Source organism: Poecilia latipinna, unplaced genomic scaffold (assembly GCF_001443285.1).
Source record: "Poecilia latipinna isolate Pla-1442-1.1 unplaced genomic scaffold, P_latipinna-1.0 Scaffold2676, whole genome shotgun sequence".
Lineage (NCBI taxonomy): Eukaryota > Metazoa > Chordata > Actinopteri > Cyprinodontiformes > Poeciliidae > Poecilia > Poecilia latipinna.
In genome coordinates, this window is record NW_015115292.1 from 29,368 (window position 1) to 54,719 (window position 25,352).

The following is a 25,352-nucleotide window of genomic DNA, read 5'->3' on the forward strand; positions in this document are numbered from 1 at the left end:
CATTTCACAAAGAAATATATTTATTCACCACATTGTCTATATTTAACAGTCAGAATGATGGATAGACAACAAAGTGTGGCACAACCTCTGGCTGCAAATGTTGCATTCCTTGTGTCAAGCTGCTCCTGATCTAGAAATAATGTCAGAAGTGTATTTGTGTTAAGAAGAAAAAGAACTAGACTGTTATCCAGTGGTCCAAAGTTCTCTTTTCAAGTGGAACTAAAGCTTGTATTTAATTTGAAAATCATGATTCCAGAGTTTGAAGGAAGAGTGGATAGTCTCAGAATCCATGTTGCTTGATTACTATGAAGTTTCCACAGTGAGCGATGGTTTGGGATGCCATGTCATCAACAAGCCAAGAGAGCCCCAACCAAGAACCGAGTTCATAAAAATGGACATATCAGAAACCTGACATTTATGTTAGCAACATTAAGTTTTTTATTGATCTGACATTGTTTTTTTTGTTTGCTTGTTTTTTGTTTCATTATCTGCAAACCATAACCATAAAAATATATGAAATAAAGACTGAAATAGAAACAATAATGTTTCATAATTTTCTAATTTTATTAGATGTATGTGTAATTGTGTTGCCACCTGTCAAGATCAAATGAGTAAAATGTAGTAGCATTCTTAGCATTAAGTATGTTTACTTGAAAAATAATACCAGTTTAGTGGGCGTTTATAATATTTCCTATGCTTAAATACAAATTAAATGGGTTATTTGTATTGTACAGCTGTGGAAATGATTACATTTCTGTTCTAAATTAATAGAAAAGTAGTGATCCAGTTTAAAAATATACAAAGTAGTCTGATACCTTTAAAGTGAACAAAAGGAAAACACATAAACCGAAGGTCTGTAATTCCTTGCATACGGTACACGGTATATGTCTGAAGTACGCGGTGGCCTAATAAAATAGATGTTGAAATACTAATACCGCCACTTAACTTCTTTAAAAACAACAACTTTAACAGAACAGCGCCAACAAATTACTTCTTTTCAAAAGAAAAATACTGAAGACACGAGAAGTCTTGTAAACGCAGAGCCACCGCCTGCAACTACATGCGATTAGTATCCTTGAAAACTATCTGTTGCCTCTTATAGCGCATGCGCGGCCGGCAGTTCGCGGTTGCGCCAACTGGAAGAGGATGTTGCTAGCAGCCAGTGTAGATGCACAGCCTTTTCACAACAATAACATTCACTAAAATTTGCATCTCCACATCCACGAACTGAGGATTTCGCTTCGAGAACACACCAGGGTTCGCTCTTTGGATCACAACCTTAGCACGTCCACATATTTATAGTTCTGTCTTCTTTTGACAATGGGAGTGGATGGGTTTGCAGCTTTACTGGACTGTTTTTTGGCAGAAGCAGAAACAAGAATCTTGGCTTGCCAGCTAGGCCGCAGATGGATTTTGTCGCCATGAGCAAGAGTCGACTGGCGATAAAATATTGGATGTATTCTCTGTGCGTTTATATTGTCGCAGCTGCTACGGAGCCGACACGTTTATAGCACGATTATTTTCCATTTTCGCAGTTTTGTTAAAGGCAACAACAGAAGCTAGCAAGCCCGCTAGCTTCTCAACCTTGACTGGCTGCCGTCTTGTCTTAGTAGTTAGCTCCGTTGGCTAGCTAGCGATCACTTGGCCACCAAAGCAGTTGGATTTAAACTTTTTGTTGAGGATTTACGTTCACGGTCTGGTACCACACTGGTACCGGTACCACAGATTTCGTTTGCGAGGTCTGCCTCTGGATGAATGTGGGACAAAATGGAGACCCCGACGATTGTGTACGATCTGGATACCTCTGGAGGCTTGATGGAGGTGAGGTTGCTAAGCTAGAAGGCCTCAGTAGAGTTACTTCTATGCATACGCTCGGGTTCCCTCCCTGTAACTCTGTTCTGGTTATCCTAACAATTGAAACTTGGCAATTCTGTTGTCAAGCATCTTGATCTCCCAGTAAAGTCAGCTCTCTGGTTTGGAAAAGGAGACCAGAAGTTGAGTGTGGCTGTGGCGCTTCATGAACCGTGTCTGAGGGTACTCAGCTGCATGCCTTCCACCCATTGTGCAGCAGCCGAGGCTTTCATTAACGACGACTTGGGTTTGTTTTACAGCAAATCCAAACTCTGTTGGCGCCTCCGAAGTCCGAGGACGTGGAGAAGAGGAGTCGGAAGCTGGTACGAGATGTTCGGAGGAGCGGCAGGGCCACCAACCACGACACCTGCGACAGCTGCCGGGAGGGGGGAGACCTGCTGTGCTGCGACCACTGCCCGGCTGCGTTTCATTTACAGTGCTGGTAAGATCCAAGGGAGGAAAGGAGCTACAGCAGTGAGTGCTTGCCCAATGGAAGGCAGCTGTACCGGAAAGTGCTGTTAGCCTCACCTCTGGTTTTTGTTAGGGATTTAAAATAAACTACGCAGTTTTATCTTTGTGACCACATTGCCAAATTCCCGGGGGATTTTTCTTTTTGGGAAGCGATTAAATGTTGATTTCAATATCACCTTTCAGAGGGTCTCAACGCTTTGTTTCTGACATAGATTTGAGGAATAGAACAAGTTCAGAGTTTCCGCTGATGCATCTTCTTTCGTGTTGCTTACTGCCATATTTTCCTCTGGTACAGGGCTGCGTGTCGCAGGCAGCGCTCAAACATAAACAGAACTTGTTGAATATAACTGTGTTTAATAGGCATACAGGGATGATACCAGAACACTGTAGGTGCTTCTCCAGTCCGGTAGGGGGTGGAATTGTCTCCTTGCTGCTAGCAGTGTAGGCAATGTTGCTAAAAATGGTGTTCACCATTCCTCTGTTTACAATATGGCGACCTCCCTGCTTTTTTTTTCTGGTCAAGCGCCATCTTAGTAATCAGCGTTAAAGTTCGACATGAAGCGTGAAGAGGCAGTAAATGGACTAATACAAGCGAACACATTCTCAGATTCAGGGACGGCTGGTTCTTATCCGTCCACTGCATGTGTCTCCATGTCACCCGGTTTTCCGCTCAGGGCGGCTCTCTGCTTGCATGTTTAGAGCTGAGCCTCGATGTCAGAGCATCTCAGGATTCCGTTTATTGATCTGTTGACGGCTTGTGATATGGATGATCCTGTGTAACCTACAGATGATTAAAGTATCTGCAGTTTGCAACTGTAAGCGGGCATTGCTGGGTGCTTCATTATGCTCGGTTTGTATTGTAATTCAGTTTTTTGTCCATTAGGTGGAGACAGGGAAGCTGCCTTTATAGAGTTATATAAGGCCTTGAAACAGATTAGAGGCATTTTCTTCATTTAGCCGCGACTGAGAATTTATTTTACGGCAATAGATATAGAAATATAAACACAGTTGCAAAACTAAACACACACCATAAAACACACACACCAGTTAAACAACAATTGAAAACAATGTTATGCCAAAACCTTAAGTATTGCTTATATTATATTGTAATTTTTTTTTTTTATTAAAAGCTAAGCTATACAATGAAAGAATTAGCTTAATAAAATTAAGAAACATATAAACCTCTTTAAATGACAGTTATTAAGTCCTTAAACTTAGCAGACAAACTACTTAATTTGGAAGCGTTGTGAATGGCTGATCTTTTTCTTTTCTTTTTTTTTCTTACCATAGCAACCCACCGCTTAGTGAAGAAATGCTTCCTTCTGGAGAATGGATGTGTCATCGCTGTAACATGAGAAAAAAGGTGAGTGGTAAGATGTTGGGTTAGTTATGTTAACTGATTATCAATTCTAGTTTATTTTGCACACATTGGAGACCTTGTATTGCAGATGCACAATGGATTAAATCATATTTATTGCATTATATTTATCCTAATTGTAAAATACAGCTTTGTGCCATTTGGGGGGGGGGGGGGTAATTTTGGGCTTATTACTACTCAAAACCAGTATTTAATGGTCATGGTTTGGTGTGTCTTCAGTTTGGTTCAATTTTAAGAAACAACAAGTGTCGTCTGTAGAACTGACTGGATGGATTCTAGAACAATAAACCTCTTATATAGTTCATCTTATTAAAACATTGCTTAATGTTTTAATAAGACTGTTCATAAGTTTGCAGTTACACCCCTCACCCTGGAATTAATCATAGTCATATCTTATTAGCAATTTTCAGCAACGGTATTGTTAAATTTTCTTAATTTTCTGCAGTTCTACTTTGTACATTGTACAACATGTGGCTTGATAACTTGTTCATATGACATGCTTCACATATGAATAGCCGCCAGTAACGCATAATGCTGTGTCCCTTCTTAAAAAGCTGAGAAGCTGGTTTAGATGATCTGCACTGGTTAAGAACCACTGAAGTCACTGTAATTAGAAAGACAAACATCATACATGGAAAAACGTTGTCTAACTGAACTGGTTCGTGAAAATGCAGGAGCAGCTGGAAGTTTTCTCCTGACTGGACCTTTAACTCTCTCTTGGTTTCTTCTTGTTGCTGTCAGAAGCGTGAGCAGAAGTCTGAGCAGACTAATGGCTTCCCAGACCGGTCGTCAACCAAGCGTTCCACTTCTCCTACGGGCGAACTTGAGGTGGGCCCCGGCCCGCTGAGGCTCGATGGCCTTCCCCCAGGGGCCGGTGCTGCGGGGCCCGGTCTGCGCGTGGCTCAGGTCCGCCTCCTGGACCGTAGGACCAGCAGCAGGCCCAGCAGCCGTCCTGGGACCCCGACATCCAACACGTCCTCCACCCCAACCCCATCAGAGGAGCAGAACGATGGAGAGGAGGAGGCAGCCGACCCTGAGGATGATGTGCAGGCGGTCGAACCCGACGGCGCGGCGCTGTCGGTGCCAGCACCTCGTCTTCTCAAGAGGCCCTTCCAGCTGCTCATTGCAGCAGCCATGGAGAGGAACCCCACACAGTTCCAGCTGCCCAGTGAGCTGACCTGCACCACCGCGCTACCAGGTCAGTCCATCACAGAGAGGGACTAAGAGGGACGCAGTATTGCCCCGTTACCACCTTGGTCTGGTATTGGTCTGGCCCCAGTCTATGTCTTGTCCCCAACTGGCACTAGTCTGGTCCAGATCGGGCACCTGTATGGCCTCAGTCTGGTTCCTGATCTAGTTTCCTGCTGGCCTCGGTCTGGCACCAGTCCCAGTCTGATCCTTGGTCTGGTCCTGTCCTGGTTTTGTCCCAACCTGGACCCATCCCAGTCTTGTATCTGATGAGGTCCAGAGTCAGTGAGCTGGTTGCAGGTTTCCTGCATGAACTGTTAGCTGAATGTTTGTGGCTCCTGCATTTCCATGTCCTCTAATAAAACCTGAAGCTCCAAAATTTACCAACCAAGCTGTGCTGTGAACAAAGAGCTGAGCTGACAGCAGCTCTGTGGTCTAACTTCCAGCTATGTTAACTTTCCAGCCTTCTCAGTTGTTTTGTGTCTTTTGGTTGTTCAGGCAGCAGTAAACGAAGGAGAAAAGAGGAGCTGCTGGGTAAACCATTCAGGAGGCCTCAGCACGAACTGGACCCCAACGGCTTGGTCCCTCTGCCCGTCAAAGTCTGTTTTTCATGCAACAGGTCAGGCACCAGCATTCACTAATGGGTTCTGCTGCCTAACCAGGCTGGTATCCCGGCACACGCTGTGTCCTGATGGACCCGGGTTTCCTCTCCGCAGGAGTTGCAGGTTGGCCCCGCTGATCCAGTGTGATTACTGTCCACTTCTTTTCCACATGGACTGCCTGGACCCCCCACTGACGGCTCTGCCTGCTGGCAAGTGGATGTGTCCCAACCACGTTGAGCATCTCGTGGTAGGAGAGAGCGTTCAGAGTTGACCGTTTGAGCTCGCTTCAGCCGGTTTGCGGCCAGCTTCAGCTCATCTCATGTCGTGTCTTAACCCAGCTCAACCAGAGGAGCCTCAGCCTGTCCAGCCGCTGCCAGCTCTTTGACCAGTTCCAGGACAGGATCTCTCAGCATGCCGTCCGGTTGAACTTCCTCCGTAGAGTCCATCGGCAGAATGCTCCCAATCGCCGGACTTCCTACCAGCAGAACAAGAAAACCATTAAGGTACACTCACCGCAGAGAGGAAGTCTTTCACCAGCTACATGTTGGATTTTACCTTGGTGTAAATTTATGCTTCTTTTACCATGATAACGATTAGTATGAAAACTACGTTCTGTGAAAGAGTGTAAATATCCAGGGTCCTGCTCTGTTGATTCAGATATTATTTAATAGAGAGAAGCTTTTGTGTACAACTTGGAGCTGCTGAGTCCCTTTACATATGGAGTCCATCAAAGCTCCATACTTGGACCCCTTCTTTTTTAACTTCCTTTAAAATCTGTTCTTCTAAAACATGATGTGAACTTTCACTTTTTTTCTGATGATTGTCAGATTTGTTTCATTAAAACAAGTTGACAGATACAGGAGTCCATTTCAGAAGTCAGAGCATGGATGTTTCTGATCCATTTAGTTTCTAATGTAAAAAACGGAGGTACTGTTTAAACCCTGTTCTGAAGTCCAACCAGATCTGGGTTCTTTCATGGACCCAGTCACGCAGAGTGTAGCCAATATGGTTGTTAGACTGGAGAATGATTTTAAACTCACCACACAGATCAGTTCAGTAATCAAGTCCAGCTTTCAAATATTAAGCCATTCCTCTCACTTTGACGCGTTCATTACTTCTCAGATTATTGCGATGCATTTTACGTTTCTGTCTCAGCTTCAGTTGCTCCGGCATGCTGCTGCTCCCCTTTTCAACTGGTATGAGAAAATGAGAACGCATCACTCCTGTGATAAAATCACTGCATCCAGTCCGTTTTCAGATTAACTTTAAACTTCTTTTATTTGCTTATAAACGTGTTCACATTTATAAGCAATGTGAAGACCCAGGTGCTGTGGGTCTTCTTGTCCCACAGCACCTGTCTGACTTTGCAGCTGCACGTCCCATCATGCTCTCTCAGATCAGCAGGTCAGTTCTTGCTGGTTGTTCTAAAGTCGACCAGGAGGGTGAGAGGTCATGGAACGTTTTCAGCTGCTGCTCCTAAACTTTGGAATGTGTAGCCTTTATAAACCAAACAGGCCGATTCGCCTCAATGTTTTAAAATCTTTTCTTAAATCATATTCTTTTCCCTTTTGTTTTTGACTAAGCTTGAGGATTTTTTAATGTCTTAATTATTGTTTTATTTTTATGTCTGTTTTATTTCTTTTAGTACGGCGCTGTGACTAAGAGTATTTTTTTTTTATGTTTGATTACTAAAATTGTATTGATGATCAGTAAAGTGACCTGCTTTAAGACGAGGAACACGGGGAGACCCTGTTGAGGTGGTAGGAGCCAGGCTGGTCCTCTGACAGACGCTGTTGTTACCCAGGTGCCAGATGCAATCAAGTCTCAGTACCAGAATCCCCCCCCTATGCTGCTTCCTGCTGGGGTGCATCAGGTGGAGTTGGTTTGTAGCGGACTCCCCCACCATCAGCCCGCAAAGCACCTGACCACAGAGCTGGAGCAGGAGGAGGTGGGTACCACAGCCGCCATCTTTCACTGTCCACTCAGTCCTCCAGGAATCACCTGTGTAAAATAACTGACGGCCTGTTTATTACTGCTGGAATGTGTGGAGTTACACACCACGAGGTCTGCTGTGGAAAGTCAGTAACAGAAGTAAACTACAGATTTGGTGGACAATAATCAGAGAAAATAGTTAAAGGTTGTCATGAATATAAGACGATTCTATTCCCAAAACCCAAAGAGTCGGCAAAAGATGGATCAATTCCTGTGACTGACCTCATTGCCTTTTTTATTTTTGCTATTTCTCCACTATTTATTGAACAAGAGTATCAATAAACAGCAATACATTTGAAAATATGATTAAATGCTGTTATGGCATGCAGTTTAGTGATGCAAGTCGTCACATTTCTTTGTGTTTAATGACTGATAGTCGGATCTTTACTGGGACAATTCCACAGCTGTCACATACTCTTAAGATTTAGTCTCAGTTTAACTTCAATTTATTCAAAGTCTTAAATGTGGAACATTTTTTGCTAAAACAACCATATGGCTGATTTAAAAAAACAAAAACCTAAATAAAACTGCTTATTGAATTGTGACGACTAATGGAAGATAATGTTGATGAATAAACAGACACAGAAGGAAATCAGTCACTGTTTGGTTCACTGAATACATTTGAACTGTTTGTGCTGCTTCCCCCAGTGGCTGCAGGACATCATCGCTCTGCAGTGCAGCATCATGAGACACCTGTCCATCAGCCAGAAGGTCCGCTCAGCCACGCCCACCGACCTCCCGCCAGAGTGCGAGAGGAAGAGAACATGCGTTACATCAGAGGAGATGAAAAGTCAGGTGGCTGAAGGAAGAACTTCCCCTGAGCCGTGCTCTAAGCCCTGCGGTGCGCCTGAACACCCCCAGGAAGCCCATATAGCCAGGGACGCCTCAGCAGAGCTGGGGGGCTGTAAGTGCAGCATGGCGCCCTGCCCCAAATGTAGGAAACCCAACGGACCCCTGGCAGAGCTCCACCCTCCCAAAGCCAACGGACCCCTAGACTGTAACAGTGCCTCGGACACCTGCAGGCCGCCAGACCCGCAGCACCGATTAAAGACTCGCACAACCTCACCGTTGGACTCAGCCGTCCCTTCAGGGCTAATGAACCACATAGGAACAGACACGGTAAAAAAGGATCCAGAGAGCACAACTGAAGCCTGTGCTCAGAACAACCGGCCCCTGGTTTGGCCCCAGAGCAGCCAGCAGAACCACCGGAGCCAGATGGAGCTCCAGGAATTGTGTTTGAGTAGTGATGAGAAGCCTCCCTGCCCCCTCCCAGACACACCACTTAAAGGCAGCTACAAGCAGACCTCCAGCAAGCATGGGCCCGACTCAGCGCCTCCAGGTAGCCCTGGCCCTCAGCTGGCCACAGAACCGAAGGCCCCCACACACTCAGGCATACTTCACAGCTACATATCGGAGGTGTGAAGCTCCGATATGAGCCAGCTAGTCACCCAGCTGGCTCATTGAACCTGCTGGTATCCATGACATGAAGGAATTTGTCATTTGTCAGGCTTTGTTTGTGGAGTCTCACAGAACACACAGTACGCCTCAGTATGTGGGAGCCTTTACACTCAACATTATTTTCAATGTTTATGACTCATATTCTCCAAGGTGATCTACTCAATTATTGCAGAACTTTGCAGACTTTAGTTCATCAGTGGCTCATAATTTATTGACATGGCACCAGTGAATACGTAGGAAGCTTCGAAGTTTTTGTAGACACCTGACCATTGTTCTCCTCCCATCACTGACAATGTGTCATCAGCAGTTGATCACCTGTTGGTTTCTTATGAAAACAGTTAAACCCAGCACTTGATCTCATTCCTACTTGTGTGTGTAACTTCTCACTGCATCTTTATAAGATCTTTGAAACCAAACTCTGAGGTTAAATCAAGACTTTGTCCTCAGCCTTCCATTCAAGATGATGTATTTGCAGATGTGGTCTGAACACCGACAGTTAGTGGAATGTGTCTGCACAGAACCAATTTGATCAGGATCCCAGTTGATAGCTGGGATCGGTTTGAGTTAGTCTGGAATAATCTCAGTCAATATTAATCAGTTCTTTGTGCTGATACAGTAACTGTCTCTATCAGCAGCTGGCTGTGAAGATTCACCTGATGGACTGACCGCTCCATCTACCACAGCATCAGACACTAGGTGGCTAGCTAACTGACATTAGCTGGTGAACTAACTGACATTAGCTGGTGAACTATCTGACATTAGCTGGTGAACTATCTGACATTAGCTGGTGAACTATCTGACATTAGCTGGTTAGTGAGCTGAAGAGACTGTTGTCATACAAAGTGAGCAGATGAAGCCGACCACTCTGACCAATCAGCTGCTGCATTCTGTCCTCCAGATGTAAAGGCTGGTCCTGGCCTGATGGACTGCCTGCTGCCCAGTGCCCTGTCCTCCATCAACACCCTTTCCTCCTGCAGAAGCAGTGCCAGGGATGTTGGAGGTAAGTTACTCAGTGACTGTAGCTCATGGTGGTTGCTATGATAATGTAGGCAGGGCTCTGATTGTCTCTGTGTGTGTGTGTGTGTCTGTCTGCAGGCATCGAGCTGGACAAGCTGGATGAAGAAACAATCCGGTTCCTGGCTTACCAAAGGATCCAGCAGCTCTTCCCTCCCAAAGCCCTCAGCAGTCCGCCGCTCCTCACCCCGGGCGTTTCCTCAGACCTCCCTGCACCGCACCATGACAGTAAGAGTGACCAGGTCTCCGCTGCTTTCCGTTTTACTGGGCGGAGGTGGGCGGTTAAAGCTCCGCTGCTGTCTCTGCAGGTCAGAAGGTGCAGGCTCGGGCTGTTTTCTGTCCCCTGGCAGGACGAGGACAGACGGTCAGCATGTGCTATAGGACGCTCTACATCGGATCTGGTAAGAGCTGCATGCTGCTTCAACCCCCGTCTGCTGCTAGTTTGGCTTCTTTCTGTAGCAAGACTTGGATCAGGTCTGACCTGGCCCGGTAGTGAGTGGCTCACTGCCACAGTAGAGTCGCTCCCTCCAGGAAGCTGCCATGTTCCATCACAACTATTACCGTATTTTCCGCACTATAAGGCACACCTAAAAACCTTCAATTTCCTCAAAAGCCGACAGTGCGCCTTATAATCCGGTGCGCCTTATATATGGACCGATATTGAGCCACAACAGGTCTAGCAACTACAGTAAGCAGCCACCGACTTCATTTTCGCCCGTAGAAGAAGAAATGCGCGGTGCATGCTGGGATAGTTGTCAGAACGCTGGATGTAATCTATTAATAAAGTTTGACTGACCTATCTACCTATTGACCGTCTAGAATCAGGTCGTCTGCAGGTCATTTAGCACCACGTTCTCCACGAACATTCTGTGCGCGAACGGAGAAGAGTGACCATCGTTCGGCCACGACCCAGCCCAGTCGCGGAAGGCTCTCCTCGCCGACCGGAGTGGGACTGTTTTATAGACATTCTCTTTAGTGCAGCTCCATCTAGTGGATGCATAACGTAACTCCAGCCTCTACTGCAGCGTCTATTCTATGTGCCTTATAATGCGGTGCGCCTTATATATGAAAAAAGTTTTAAAATAGGCCGTTCATTGAAGGTGCGCCTTATAGTGCGGAAAATATGGTAATGCAAATTCACTCAGCAGTTTTCATCAGTCACTGCAACTTTTCAGTAAATCTGACCAATCACTGCTATATTGTGCATACACTTCATGTAAAGTTGAATGACCAATATGGAATTCTTATTAATGGTGATGTTTCATGAGTTTCATGAAGACAATGTTATTTGCACTGTAAATATCAACTGTTTTGTCTTTCAAAAAAGACAAAAAATTCTGTCTTTTTTGAAATTGTGCAGCAATTTCAACTTTTTGTAAAGATTATGTGATGGCTAAAAATAAATCTTAAGACAATGTGCTACTTTGACCACAACTCTTTGCAATCGAAGCCTACTTCAGCAGTGATTTTAGGCCGCAGTAATCACAAAAAAATGTCGCAGCATTGTGGAGAGACTGTAGAGTTGACGGTAAATTTGAAATGAGTGAAATGCATCTGAAACTTTTGGAAGCGTGAACTGCAGGTGGCACTGCACAGCGTTGTGACTGCATTGTTTCCCACCAGGTGCTGACATGGACGTGTGCCTTACCAACTACGGTCACTGCAGCTACATATCGGGGAAACACGCCTGCATCTTCTACGACGAGGTACGGCTGCCGCACGCAGCTCCATGTGCTGCTTCCTGTCCTGTAGCTCCTTCATCAATCTGCTCCCTTTTGTGTGTGTGTGTGTGTGTGTGTTCTACAGAACACCAAACACTATGAGCTCCTGAACTACAGCGAACACGGCACCACAGTGGACAACGTCCTGTACTCCTGTGACTTCTCTGAGAAGGTGTTGCCGGCGGCGCCCAGCAGCCTGGTGGCCCGGGTCCAGGGACTCATCCGTAAGCTCAGCACAACTCCACACATTACACAGAAACAACATAAAACAGGCTTTACACTTTCATTACTTTTAACAGATCAGTCATGATCAATAAAATGTGGCTTTTTTTGGAGGGTGGTGTGGGAGGGATGACAAAAAACCCTTTAATGTCAAAGTGAAAGCTGATTTCTACCGCTTGATAACATGGGGATAAAAACACAGACATGAAGATGGCAGAGGAACCCAAGAGGGCTGCACCAACAGCTAGTGCTTTCAGAGCTGGTGGCGCCCTCTGCATGGCAACGCCAAGTACTCCCTGGGAAGTCCAGATGTTGTCAGCAGCACATCGGCAAACCTCTGCAGGAGGAGCGTTCCCTTTCAGTTGCAATCATCTCCATCTAACTGGATTGGGGGAACTCTGCTGCCTTACTGCTGTCAGACCTGAGAACTCTGTCAATGAAACATGCTAAACTTCATTATTTATTTCAAAACAACGACCTGAAAAAGTGAGTTAAATGCTCATCTGTCCGCATACAGGATCTGCGATCATGGGGGAAGTGTGTTTCCTAACTGGGATCGTAGAGCTGATATAGACAGACACAAGATCAATATCAGTAGAAAATATATCTGATAGAATATTCAATGAACTCTGATCCAGAACCGCACAGCATTCTGGGAGATGTAGGCAGAGGAAAGACTTTAGGTGCTCAACCTCTCATAACAAGGTGATTATCAACTAACTCACTCTTGGGTTACCGAGCAACAACTGCTTCTGTTGAGTAACTTGAGCAGAAGCAGTTTCATGTTTTTCCAGCGTGCCTCAAAGTGGCTTGAAATAAAAAAAAAAATAACAGCATGGAGTGGAAACTGGATAACAGAGGAAAGATCATATCACCAGACTGACGTATTTCAGACATCATAAACAAAAAACAAATCAATAATTATCAATATTATTATGAAACGCTTACATAGTGATCCATTTTTCAGCCGTGTTGTCCAGACCTGCTTGATTGCTCAGTTCTCTTTGCTTCACCTTTCCTAACAGAGCAGCTTCAGAACTTAAGCAGAGTTCTGCTTCTCTGACCCGGGTCAGTTGAGTGGGCCACAGAACAGCCAGGCTTACAGGCAACGGAACATCGCCACTTTAAGCTTTCACCACATTTAGCATTAAATATAAAAATTCTATAATATTCCCTGTTTTTCTTTGTCAAATCCATCGTTTTGGTTTGGATCTGGATTGACTTGTGGTGTTTGGACCAGAGTTCAGACAGGCTGGGGTTTGTTTTCATCTTACTTGTTGCCTTAAGTTTCCTCTTTAGAAAACTTGTTTAGAAAACACTTTTTCAGATTAAATTTTGATCTATTTATCCCCAGAACAATTCAATATGTGTTCTGCATATTCAGTAAAATGAATCTTTTTCCTTCCGGTGAAACGGGAATAGAATCAGGATGTTTGAGTTCATATCCAGTTCATTCTTTTTCTTTAGAACAACAGAAGAAGAAACCTGTTGACTGGTTTTTGACTCAGAACATGCGTAGTGTTTCTGCTCTGCTGGTCACCATGACGACGTGTTCCTGCAGCCTGTCAGACCTGCTATGTGTCATGTGATGTGTGCAGGTCGCAGTAAGAAGAGGGAGGAGGACAAGGTTGTGGGTGTGATGCCAGCGGGCGGCGTGATGAGCAGCCAGCCGCAGGGTGGCGCGACGGCGGCGGCGTGCAGCTGCAAGGTGAGCGGCTCCAGCCTGATCGGCGGCAGCGGCGCCGGCTGGGAGGGCACCGCCCTGCTCCACCACGGCAGCTACATCAAGCTGGGCTGCCTGCAGTTCGTCTTCAGCATCACTGAGTTTGCTGATGAGGAGCCGCCTGTGGCGCCCCCTGCTGGCTGCACCGGCAGCAGTAGCCAAAGCTCTGCTCCTGCCTCCACCTCCACACCCCCACGCCCCCCACCCAGCACCGCTATGGCGAGCAGCCCCTCCAGCCAGGACGAGGCGGACACAGAGCTGCCCCCCCCCCACCAAGTGCCCGTGCTGCGCTACAACTCTGTCCCATAACCCCCCCCTCAACCTCCCGCCCTCTTTTATTTGCACCTTCTGTGTCACTATGAGGAGAAAGCTACCCAGCAGGATGGTCAACAGGGAATACTTTATTTTTTTCCATTTCAAATTGTTTATATTTGCATGAACTTGAAGTATTAATGACAATCTCTTCTGTTTGAGAATGACTGACCGTAACCTTGTTTTCACTTCAGACCGTTAGGACTTTGAGCAAAGATTATTTACTTGAGCTCATTTCTTTTCCACAGTATATATTAGTTATGTATGATGTAACCTTACTGTGTCGGTCGGAACCATTTAGCAGTGACCTTTTTTTTTTTTTTTCCCTCCTAGTATTGAATTCCATGCATTGTAATTTCTTTTGCTGCTTTTGCACCACAGGTAGCTATAAATGTATGTAATCATACAGGCTTACACACTATATGTATACATACTGTAAATGTAAAATAATTCAGTGTTTCTCAGCTGGAGGAACTTTGGATTTCATGTAGATTTACCATTTTTTGGTTTTTAACTGTACAGTTCATGCAATTTGTGATACTGTGTAGAGTACCTGCAGTTTGTGATAAAACTTGTTCTAATCGTGTACCTCTGCTGTAGTCCATCTGTCTATACCATAATGTTTTAGCACTCATTTTAACATCATGTGTTGCTCTGTATATAGGCACTCTTTGTCTGTACCTGCTTGTCTGTTAAAACCTGTAAATACAGAAAGATTTTTTAATAACAAACTTTGTTCGAGTGTGATAGCTTATCGTTTTGTAGTTAGTTCACATTTTCCTGGAGATTGGTTATTCGTTTCAGAAATGTCAGCAACAATACTGCTGCAAACCCCCCCCCCCCCGCTAACTGGGTGTGGGGGATGTAGAGCTAAAACTAAGGTAGCCACACCTGTTAGCAGCTACCCAGCAGCAACTGAGAGCGCTAAAGCTGGCATTATGTCACACCGTACAAGCTTTTTAATAACAAACCTCATATGCAGACAGAAACCATCAAAGGATATGGAAATATCTACTAAACACCTTAGATTTAAACTACATATCAAGACTATAAAGGTTTAAAAACATTCTCAGTTACAATGCAACTCTAAATGTATTGTGATTTTTTTAATAGCCCTTATGATAGGCAAGTGTTATAAAAATTATAGTTTTCAAAATGTTTTTACACAAGTCATCACCTTGCAAATGTCTCCAAGTACTTTAGAAAATCAATTTATTTTATACATGAATATTTCAACAATTCAATCTAATTATATTCAGCTTCAAAGTCAAAATTTCCAATTCTATCCTAGTTGTAATAATGCAGTCAATGTAAAGTTATTTTATGGTTTAAAAAATGGTCAAAAACAGTCTAAGGAAAACTGGCGTCGTCAGACCCGCTGGCCGACATTAGCGTTCATAAATTTGATCAACCTTGAGCTAAATGCCTGTAGGGCTTTGAGAAGCACTCCATGTTCAAGAATACGTTTTAATGGCAGCGGTTGGCCCTTTATCTGAAAGAGTTCCTCCTTTACTTTGCGTTCACTAATGTCTGTTGTTCCCCTCAAACACTACTTTATTTGGAGATGATTTTGTCGTGACTGAATAATTAACCGGAAGAAGAGGGCTGCGCTTTGACAACAGTCATAAATATTCATGAAGACTTATTCATGTTCATGACAGGTGTTATGACATGTTTATGAAAGTGTCACGACAGTCTTATTCAACCCCCTTCAAATAAAGTGTTACCATAATAACTGCTACACGTACTGCCTCTGTGTTCTCTGTTTTATAATGAGGCTCTGTGGTACCACCAGGACTTAAAACTTAGAATATTTGGGTAAAACATTTTAGGTCTAGTATCCTGGGTTCGCTGAACTGCGGATTGGGCACAGCGTCCTCTGAGTTCTCTGGTTCATCATCCTCTCTGCTACTCTCCAGTTCTTCCGGTTTGCCAGGTAATTTCTTTGCTCTTCATGTCATCTTTACTGTAGTTCATATAAATGCACGACAGGTGGCATTGTTCTATAGTATTTTTTGCAACCTCGGACCGTTTCAGTGGTTTATATTGTGTTCTGTGTTTGTTTTGTGTCTGTGTTAGTAGGAACATTTCTGTGGTATTCTCCTTCAGGTCTGACTTCTACACTGCCATGTGACTTCTTTGGCTGCTGATGTCCAGAACCATCTTTGCTCTAATGTGGTTCTGTTCTGTTGAAGTTGACAGTGTGGAACACACTCCACCGATTTGACCGTGATTGTTATCTTATTCAGGAGCTGTCATGGTATTTAGATAAGTGGAACATTAAAGAATGAGACTGAAGTCAGAACATGCAGTTTGTGACTCTTCTGCTCAAACTGGTTCTGTTAGACGCCAGGCATCTGGCGTTGTCCCACTAAAAAAGAGCCCAGTCCCTGTATTGGTCACACCTTTGGACACCACCTGGATAATCCTAATTTGTTGAATTTTGTTCATTTGTGTCCCTTTGTAAAAAGACAGTTTATTTTTGCAATTTACATCTTAGAGTGTTAAGATATAACAATATTAGGTTGTTGACTTTGCACCTGTTTCAGTTTTACAAAAGCAATAAGATTCTAACCACTGATAAAAAGTAAAATATCTGCTTGTGATATATGCACATTATGTTCAGTTTTCTTTCCATGTACAAGATTCCTTAACATGACCGTAAAAGTCCTAACTTGGATTGTTGTTAATACAAGCTGGAATTGTAACATTTATTGGCTCTTTGACCATTGATCATACAGTATGACTTTAGCTATTACAGAAACCATCAATTTGGTTGCAATTAAGGAAAAGTTTAAAATTCTAATTATTTTTGATCAACTTCATTGGTCTTTGCTAATTTGATTGCTGAAACAGCTCACCCATCAAGTTAAGAACAATAAATCCATTTATCTATGTTTCTATTGACTGTTTTTATTCATTTTAAAAATACATAATGTATGTTTAACACTACACTGAATGATGTGAGATCCTCTTTGGAATGATTCTATATCAGATTTCTACAGTTTTATTTTATATAAAATTCTGCTGTGAATATCTGGAACCAAAAAAGATTTTCTGTTGCCAGGAGAAATATCTGAACTGTTGATGGTAAACTGGAGGAATCCAATTCCGTATGGATAAAAAGTCATCCAAACAAGGATGAAAAGTATTACATAAAAATCTTTGAAGAAGCTACTTAACTTCCTTTGTCCAACCATAAACCTCCCTTGACACTCTGTTTAAAAAAAATAAGTTGATAAGTCACGTTTGTTATCCCATTATTACATTTTAAGTCATCATGGATCACCTGGATCTTCTGAGAATTTTTAGGCTCTTTTCTTTCTGTGGGTGGTGCAGTGTGATGATGATGATGAGGGTTGGAGTCCCGCCCACTAAGATCATGGGTGCTGCCTGGCTGGAATGACAGAGAATGTTAAAACGGAAAAGAGCTGAGAGTGCTGTGAGGCTCAGAGGCAGGAAACATGTCTGTTGTGCTCCTGGTTGTTGGCGTCGTTATAGGAATTGCTTATATTTACCGTCACATTGTGGTGAAGGGCGAGAGATGCACGAGCAAAGCAAAGCTTCATGGGAAAACTGTGATTGTCACTGGTAATTCAACTTTTTATTTTCTACTACTCTTCTCTCCTGCCTTACTTTAGCCTGAGACTGCTGTTTCTCATTTGCAGGCAGCAACACTGGCATAGGGAAGACGACGGCCATAGACCTGGCTCAGAGAGGAGCCCGAGTGATTCTGGCCTGCCGCTGTAAGCAGAGAGGAGAAGCTGCTCTGGAGGAGATCAGAAGGGTGAGGAGTTCATAGTTGTCTGTTTCTTTCTTGGCCAGGAACAGTGGAAGGTTGTGATGATAATAACAAATAAATAGAGATATTTGTATTTGTAATAAATGGAGACATTTTGTGGAAAATCAACCTGTCACAAACTAGCTGTTAGTCTGGAGCAGGCTGACTGACTGCTCTCCGGTTCTTGTCTGTTGCAGGAGAGTGGAAGTAGCCAGGTGGTGTTCATGCAGCTGGATCTGGGAAATCTCAAGTCTATTCGCAGTTTTGCAGAGTCTTTTCTGAAGTCTGAACCTAGACTGGACATTCTGATCAATAACGCAGGTAGGACTGCTCAACTACATACCATCTACACTATCATCCATGATATCAAGACTGATTATTCTTAGGACTGTTTTTAAGTAAATTCCATTGCTTTAAACTTTTGTTCAAAGCAGGTGCTTCCCATCTGCTATGTTTGCTTGTTTTGTTCTCAATTGTCAAAATGATAAGAATCTAAGATAGCAGATACTTAGACAGCTATTTCACAATCATCTTAGTCTACAGGATTTCATGCTTGATCTGCGAAGTCAAGATAGCCCTGACTGTTTTATTCAACTGAAATGTGGAAAAAGTATGACCTCTGAGAAAGGTCAGATGAAATAAGTTCTTTTTAACTTGACATCTTTACTGATGAATACTCTCATTGTATTTGGCTCCAGGTGTCTGCCTACAGGGTCAGACAGAGGATGGATTTGGATTAATGTTTGGTGTCAACCATCTGGGTCATTTCTTGCTGACCAACCTGTTGTTGGACCGACTGAAGGAGTGCGCACCCAGCAGGATAATCAATGTGTCGTCCATGGCGCACAACTTTGGAAAAATAGATTTCGACTGCCTGAACAGTCACAAAGCTCTGGGCTTGGGGACATCCTTCATACACCTTCTCCAGATCTACTGCGACAGCAAACTGTGCAACGTTCTCTTCAACCACGAGCTAGCCAAGAGGCTGCGAGGAACTCAGGTCACCTGCTACGCTCTCCACCCAGGTCAGTAACGGAGCGCAGTTTATGTTTGGACAGAGTGAAGCCCAGTGGATGTCGTTCAGATGAATCAAGAAGTAATCTAGCTACTGCTGTAATGAAGACCACGGAGTTTTAAAGTGAAACTGTTAAGAATACTAGAGCTTTTATCTCTGTTTTGGTCACTGTCAAGTAACTGATCCAAACTCATTTATACATCATAGAGTTTTTGTCTAAGTTACTAAAATGCATGTTCATAGATATAAAGCAGGTTCAGATATGCATGACCCAGTTAATCATGCTATTTGTATTTTGTGTTAGGCTCAAATATGAGTTATTGAGTTTGGTTGTCAAACCATTTTTAGCATTATGTTGCAGCGGTGATCTCTGTGGTCTGATCACTCATCCATTCATCTTTATGGGAGGATTATGACTCACATGTCTCAACAGTGTTAGTTCAGTTTGTAGGTAGTTTCAGTTCTTATATAGTTTTGTTGCACCAATTCATTTGAGTTCATCTCTAGACTCTGTACCATATTTTTCATTCAAATTGTTCTAAATGCAAAATGGCATTCTGCGAGCATAAACTAATTTGAACCAAGCTTTAACAAATCAAATGGCTTCTGAACTGTGCATGTTAGCCAATCAGCTTCGGTCTGCTCCTGTTGGAAGGACTTTCAAAAATATACAACTTTATTTATAAAGCACTTTAAAACAACACTGTTGTGCTGTACACCAAAAACAGCTAAAAACAACAACATGCTTCTCTCTGATCCACTGGAGGATCTTTCAGTTTCCATTTGACCTGACAAATATGTTAATCAGCAAAATGTGATGTGAAGCAGAACAAATGTTGCTCGCGTTCAGTTAAACAGCCACTATGAGGAGTGAAACAGATGAAGAACTCTCTGACACATACACATTTATGCGTTTGCAAGGTACAATGCTTACTGAATTAAGTTTAAAAATATGTTAGAACAACTGAGATTTCAGGGAGGGACATACTCACCTGCTGTATTTGTGCAACAGGTTACCAACCAGGCGTGACAAGCATCATTTATCGGTCCACCTCATTTATTTTGTGTTGTTGCAGGAGCCATCAGCTCAGAGCTTGGTAGGAACACTGGCCTATTCCTACAAATCATCCTCAAACCCATCACCGCCTTCTTCTTCAAGAACACCATCCAGGGAAGCCAGACCACCCTCCACTGTGCCCTGCAGGAGGGCATAGAACCCCTCAGTGGATGCTACTTCTCCAACTGCACCGTTAGAGATCTGTTTGCTAAAGCCAGGGATGATGCTGCTGCAAAGAAACTGTGGGAGATCAGTGAGCGACTGTGTGGCCTTCTCTAAGGCAGTAGGAGAAGCCTCCGTGTTTTCTGCTAGCTGGTAGTAGGTGTAACTTCATGGCCTCGCTTGATTTAACTGACTGAAAACTTTGGCTAAAACTAATCAAGTGATGGAAGGTGAAATGTTGGCAAGTATTACAATGCATGACCAAATGTATAGTAATGGAAGTCTGAAGAGTCTTTCTGAGCCACCTGAAGGCAACAGTTTTCACTAGAGCTCAGATGTGTTTCGGATGTGAACCCCTTGATTAAACTTTCTTCGTCTGTATCTCTGTTAGATGTGTAATGTGTAAGGATAACATTTACTCATACCCAGAAGTCTAACCTGTTTGTGTTCACGTTTTAAATGTATTGCATCTGTTTTAGTAATGACTAATGAATTAGTACTGAAGATTTCAAAATGTTTTTAAAGAGGGAAAAAAAACATTGATGGAAAATAACCAGTTGGGAGATTTCTCTTGAGTGGTTACTGGTTTCGCAGGTTTGGTGGGGTAACAGGATGGGTGGGGTGCCAGGATCCAACTGTCAGCTTCTTACCTGGATGACGTAAGAGAAAATGCTTTAGTAGATATTTCAAATGACATAAAAAGACCCTGATTATTTAAGATTCTGTTTTATCAATAATAACAGAGATTACTTAAATCTTCAATCTGTTTTTAATGAAAATCATATAAAACAGCTTAAAGGCTAATCACTGTCTTTCCAGAATTGCAGAGTATTATTATCTTATATTTAAATAAAATATAGGACACATATACCACACATATCCACTGTGTGGTTTTAGCAAGCAGACAGTCAAGAACCTCTAACTGGAAAAGTACAACAGTGATGCTGATGTAGAAATATTTAACCCTAACTGAAGCTCGTCATTCTTCAGACAGTGGATCCACATTGCTGTTTGTGTTGTCTCTCATGGGAGGATGACACAGGGTTCACACCTGGACGCATCGCTCCAATCACAATTTATTTTTATTTCTGTTGGAATTAGTTACTGTTTTCTAGAGGCTTTATTTAGCTGCTTTAGTTTCAACTCAATCAGCGAGTGCATTTAAATTATCTTGTAAATGACTTTTAAAGTATAGCTTTTACAGAAAGGCTAAATGTGTTAATGAGATTAGGATCTGACTGTAGCTTCCTGGGAAACGTTTTGTTGTTTGGCTGAAACATTATTTAGGGATCATGTGGGTATGATGCTAGATACCATATTTTCTGGACTATTAGTCACATTTTTAATTTCTCATAGTTTGGCCGGTCTTGCCGCTTATAGTCAGGCGTGAATTATACTTTTTTTCTTCTCTTCATGATATTTTTTTTGACTAGTCTGGCGAATGTGCTAACTTAATGTTCAGGTGGCTCACGCAAAATGGAAATTATAGCATTGCAGGCAAATGAACAAAATTGTACTTTGTTTTTGTGTGAAACTGTCAGGAAAGACAAGATCAGATAGAAGTGAGGTCGGCTCACACACCTCGTCTTCCACTGACAGACCAGTGGAACCTGAAGGTTTGGTTATGACTAAGCTGCTATTCCCAGTAGGAATGTGTTTGTAAGCCCAAAAAACAGACAATGTGTTTTCAGGACTAGAAACTTCACTTAAAACCAGTGTTGTGCAATGTTTAGAGTGAGCGACAATCAGTTTTCTGTGATGGCAGTGGAACTATAGGAGGGGACTTTTCGCAAAGTATCCATTGTTTTGTAAAGACAGGTTTAAAAGCAAATCTAGAATAAACCCTTCCCCCTCACCATGGTCCCTCCCAGTTTTTTTTAAATGTTTAGTCATGCCAGGATCAGTCAGTGAAACCTTTGTTCACTAAGTGCAAATGCCTATTTGGTCATCATTTATTTAATTACATTATAAACTAATCACACTGGGCCCTTGTTAAAGAGCTTCATTTAAATTATCATAGCTTTCTGGTGAAGTTTTACCCACAGGAACCAGTCAAGGTCTGAGGTGAAATATCTGTCAGTACCAACTTCGGGGAATATACAACTTTATAACATATGACCATTTAGTCACTAAAATGAAAATTTTCATGAATAAAAACCAGATAAGCTTGGTGTTATTTTAGATTCAGGCTTGCTCATAGACTGTTGCCAAAATTTGTGCGATATGTGCTTTGTGCCACCAGAGCCAGCAACACATTTGACCACGTTGCAAGCTCTTTAACAAATGCAACATTAAGCAAGCATAAAGAGCAGTTCCCTTTCTAGGGACATTCAGATCACATATAATGTGATATGTTTCTCTTCCCTGCATACACGGCTGTTAGAATAAAGTTTTGAGGCACACCAAGACCATTCAGACCTGGCCAGAAGGCAATCTGGCTGGGATGCAGGACTGTTTCGCACATCAGTCTCTGGAAGAATACACAGAAGCTGTACTGTGTTATATCAAAACCAGCACTGAAAATGTGACGGTATATAAAAAAATATCAAACTCCATTCAAACCGTAAACTATGGATGACCAACAAAGTTCAACATCTGTTGAAAGCCAGAAATGCAGCCTTCAGATGTGGAGACAGAGCCAACTACAGCTGGGACCTAAGAAGAGGCATCCAGACCGCAAAAGCAGAATTCACAATGAAAATGAAGAACCAACTGGCTCAGAGTAACACACAGCAGGTCAGGTAAGGCTTAGAACATCTTACAAAATATAGGGGAGATCAAACCCAGGTTGCTTGCACTGACCCCTCCTGGTGGAAGAACTGCACCTCTTTGTTATAACAGTTGAGGTGGGACGGTTACACACCCACAAAACACCGCCAGTCTCACAGTTTTAAACCCTTTCTCTTCAGGAGCACCAAATACTGTGGGTAAAAGTACACCCGAAAAAAATCACCTGGACTATATGGAGTACTTGGCAAAGTGGTATATTAGTTGGCCACAAGATGGCAGTAATTTGCCCAACAGTCATAAGACCTGAGTCAAATGTGTAGAAAAGAAGAAGACAGAGAGGCCAACACTGACAGACTCAGACACCAGCATGTATTTGTATCTGGTAGCAGCAGCTGTTTGGGTCTATGTTCTGGTTTTTTACGGCCTATTTAAAGGAACGAGATGCTTGAGTCCCGCTTGGCTGAAGGGGAAGACTGTTGTTGTAACAGGTAAACGAATCCATTGTTTGTTTAAACCACATGCAAAAAAACTTCTGAAAAAGAGCAAAACAAGAAACTAAAGTCCATTTCCGGTTCCGTCGGCTTCAGGAGAAATTCCTCTGCAGTTTTGGTCGTTTTTTATCAGAAAAGGCGGATAAAACAGCTCAAGAAATTTCTTACGTTTTCACAATCAATTTAAAGTCATTTCCATATTCTACCCATAGTCCATCATTTGCAGTTTATGCGGTGTATTAATCTGACATTTTGAAAGGAAAAAAACTTTTCCAATAAAAGAAATAGAATGTAACAGAGTTTATAGAAAACACGAAGTAGGGATGTTATTCAGTGTAATTAGTGCAAGCACTTAGGCTTTGTAACAAGAAGAACCAGATGATGAAAATAGGTTATCTCATGTAGGGACAAACCTGGTGTTTTAATTGTCAAATAAAAGCAATTCAGTTTTAAATCTGAACCTAAGCTGTGAGACTGCCAGACTGCTTGACAAAAAGTAAAATAGGATGGCAATAGGGTCAGTTTAAATATCTATGAATAGCATTGTCCCGATAGAGCAACATTTATCAGTGATAAAACACTTTGGGGCTCATTTTTCTTTTCACTTTTGGTTATTGATCAATAAAATAAAATTAAATGCATAAGTTTTCCAGCTCTAATTGGACTAAGATGGGTGAAGCTTGATTGCTTTAAAATGGATCAAGGAAAAGATTAGAAAATCTCATTTATGAGACTGAGGGAGCATGAGCAATAATGATAAAAAAAATTAAGCAAAATAAAAAGTGTTTCATTGGCTGTTTACAGTAAAAAAAACAACAATAAATGCACTGTAAATACTTTTTTGTTTTGCATGATTCACATTGAAAAACAGCCTACAGCTGAAGGTCTGGTATGACATACAGCTCTGTCATTTGAATATAAAGTCTATTTTTCTATGAAAGTGTAAGTAATTCTGGTAGAATCCTGATGTCCCAAGATCTTTCAGCTCCTCATTTATTTCATTTTGGTTACTTGAGGTCAGTTTCTCCCTTCTACTTCCACTTTAGTACCTGTAAACACTCCTGTGTCTGTAAATATTTTTGTGTAGATTTAGACAAGGAGAAATAAACCACAGTATATTCAATGTGGGTAGAAAACGTCCACTTGGTAGTTTAAGAAGAATCTGAGTGGTTGAATTTACCAAACGCCCTGCAGCAGGTTGATAAGACTTGAAAAAGTTGGGCATGAAATAACCAGACCTGAAAGGCAGGAAATTATGGAGAGGTGGAATGACCAGCAGCTATTATAGTTCTGATCTCTGTTTGGACTCGACTGACATATTTTGACCTTGAACAAACCAAAATAACTGGTATATCCCTGCAAATGGAATTTGTTTTAGGAAGATGATGTTGATCATAGAACACTATTTTTAATCATTGATTCTTGTCAAAAAGATTCTCACAGAAAGATTCTCTTCACAACCTGGATAACAGTTCATAGTAGCTACAGGAGCATTACTACTCCCCTTATGTAGATCAAGGTTGTAATATTAATGGATCAATTTCACTTTTTCATTTAAAATATGCAATAAATGTGAGTATGCTATGGACAGAAATGATTCTGTAAAAGGATCTTGGGTCTTGCCTTTGGTTAGCTTTCTGATGAAGAATTGCTGTATCAGCTGTTGAGTTTCATGTGTTTGTGAATTGGTTTTACTGCCTAGGAAGCAACACTGGCATTGGGAAAAGTACCGCCCTGGAACTGGCAAAGAGAGGAGCTCGAGTGATCCTGGCCTGTCGCAACAAGGAGAAGGCTGAGGCTGCAGCGTTTGACATCCGCTCAGTAAGACCCAATCAGTTCAAAATGCAGCAGAGACCCGACCATTCAGAGATCTGCTGTCCAAAACGGGATTGCTTTCATGCCAGGGCTTTTACTTCACATAATGTAATAGTTTATTTCCACTGAGTGGTACAGCACGGGTTGGTGGGGTTGGTACGCTATTTTATGATCCAGAGTATTTAGGAGAGCGTTTGCACCACCAGCTAGACTCTCACTGGGCAGGCAGTGTTGAACCTGATGCCTCTTTGCGTCATACTACTGCAACAACAAACATGAGTTGCTCTTTGTTGCAGGCTGTAACCCTTCTTGTACCCCAATTTATATGGAGTGAAAATAGTCTCAAAATATCTGTGCGTGTGTAAAAAT

General features: G+C 42.6%; 3 protein-coding genes across 5 annotated transcripts in view; all 3 read left to right on the forward strand.

Annotated features, from left to right (window-relative positions):
* The first annotated feature begins 1,110 nt into the window (after positions 1–1,110).
* phf12b (PHD finger protein 12b) lies at positions 1,111–14,668 on the forward strand. Of its 2 annotated transcripts, XM_015020858.1 has the most exons (15): positions 1,111–1,821; positions 2,112–2,293; positions 3,613–3,685; positions 4,442–4,898; positions 5,387–5,507; positions 5,605–5,737; positions 5,829–5,993; positions 7,295–7,438; positions 8,131–8,821; positions 9,839–9,940; positions 10,036–10,182; positions 10,263–10,355; positions 11,578–11,660; positions 11,761–11,899; positions 13,496–14,668. In XM_015020858.1, the coding sequence occupies exons 1-15, from the start codon at positions 1,756–1,758 to the stop codon at positions 13,927–13,929; spliced, it is 3,030 nt and encodes a 1,009-aa protein (XP_014876344.1). In that variant the 5' UTR covers positions 1,111–1,755; the 3' UTR covers positions 13,930–14,668. The 2 variants fall into 2 exon arrangements, with proteins under 2 accessions (XP_014876344.1, XP_014876345.1); XM_015020859.1 differs by lacking the exons at positions 1,111–1,821; positions 2,112–2,293 and adding an exon at positions 2,792–3,172.
* Positions 14,669–17,350: 2,682 nt separating this feature from the next.
* Positions 17,351–21,802, forward strand: LOC106938725 (dehydrogenase/reductase SDR family member 13-like). The gene is made up of 5 exons (XM_015020860.1): positions 17,351–17,523; positions 17,601–17,719; positions 17,911–18,034; positions 18,412–18,738; positions 19,805–21,802. Exons 1-5 carry the CDS (start codon positions 17,397–17,399, stop codon positions 20,062–20,064), a joined length of 957 nt encoding a protein of 318 aa, XP_014876346.1. The 5' UTR covers positions 17,351–17,396; the 3' UTR covers positions 20,065–21,802.
* Positions 21,803–22,979: 1,177 nt separating this feature from the next.
* LOC106938726 (dehydrogenase/reductase SDR family member 13-like) overlaps positions 22,980–25,352 on the forward strand; it is an 8,711-nt gene continuing 6,338 nt past the window's right edge. Inside the window, exons 1-2 of one of the 2 annotated variants that reach the window (XM_015020862.1) lie at positions 22,980–23,165; positions 24,871–24,989. In XM_015020862.1, the coding sequence (XP_014876348.1) occupies positions 23,045–23,165; positions 24,871–24,989 (240 nt within the window). In that variant the 5' untranslated portion in view covers positions 22,980–23,044. The remainder of the gene's footprint in view (positions 23,166–24,870; positions 24,990–25,352) is intronic. The other variant, XM_015020861.1, reaches the window with a different exon arrangement.

Bases quoted from the DNA above. Each gene is read 5' to 3' on its own strand.
- phf12b (XM_015020858.1), top strand. From the start codon at position 1,756: ATGTGGGACAAAATGGAGACCCCGACGATTGTGTACGATCTGGATACC. The intron at 4,899-5,386 runs GTCAGTCCATCA...TTGGTTGTTCAG, and splicing joins CTGCACCACCGCGCTACCAG to GCAGCAGTAAACGAAGGAGA. The intron at 5,994-7,294 runs GTACACTCACCG...GTTGTTACCCAG, and splicing joins AGAACAAGAAAACCATTAAG to GTGCCAGATGCAATCAAGTC.
- LOC106938725 (XM_015020860.1), top strand. From the start codon at position 17,397: ATGTCTGTTGTGCTCCTGGTTGTTGGCGTCGTTATAGGAATTGCTTAT. The intron at 17,524-17,600 runs GTAATTCAACTT...TCTCATTTGCAG, and splicing joins GAAAACTGTGATTGTCACTG to GCAGCAACACTGGCATAGGG. The intron at 17,720-17,910 runs GTGAGGAGTTCA...TGTCTGTTGCAG, and splicing joins CTCTGGAGGAGATCAGAAGG to GAGAGTGGAAGTAGCCAGGT.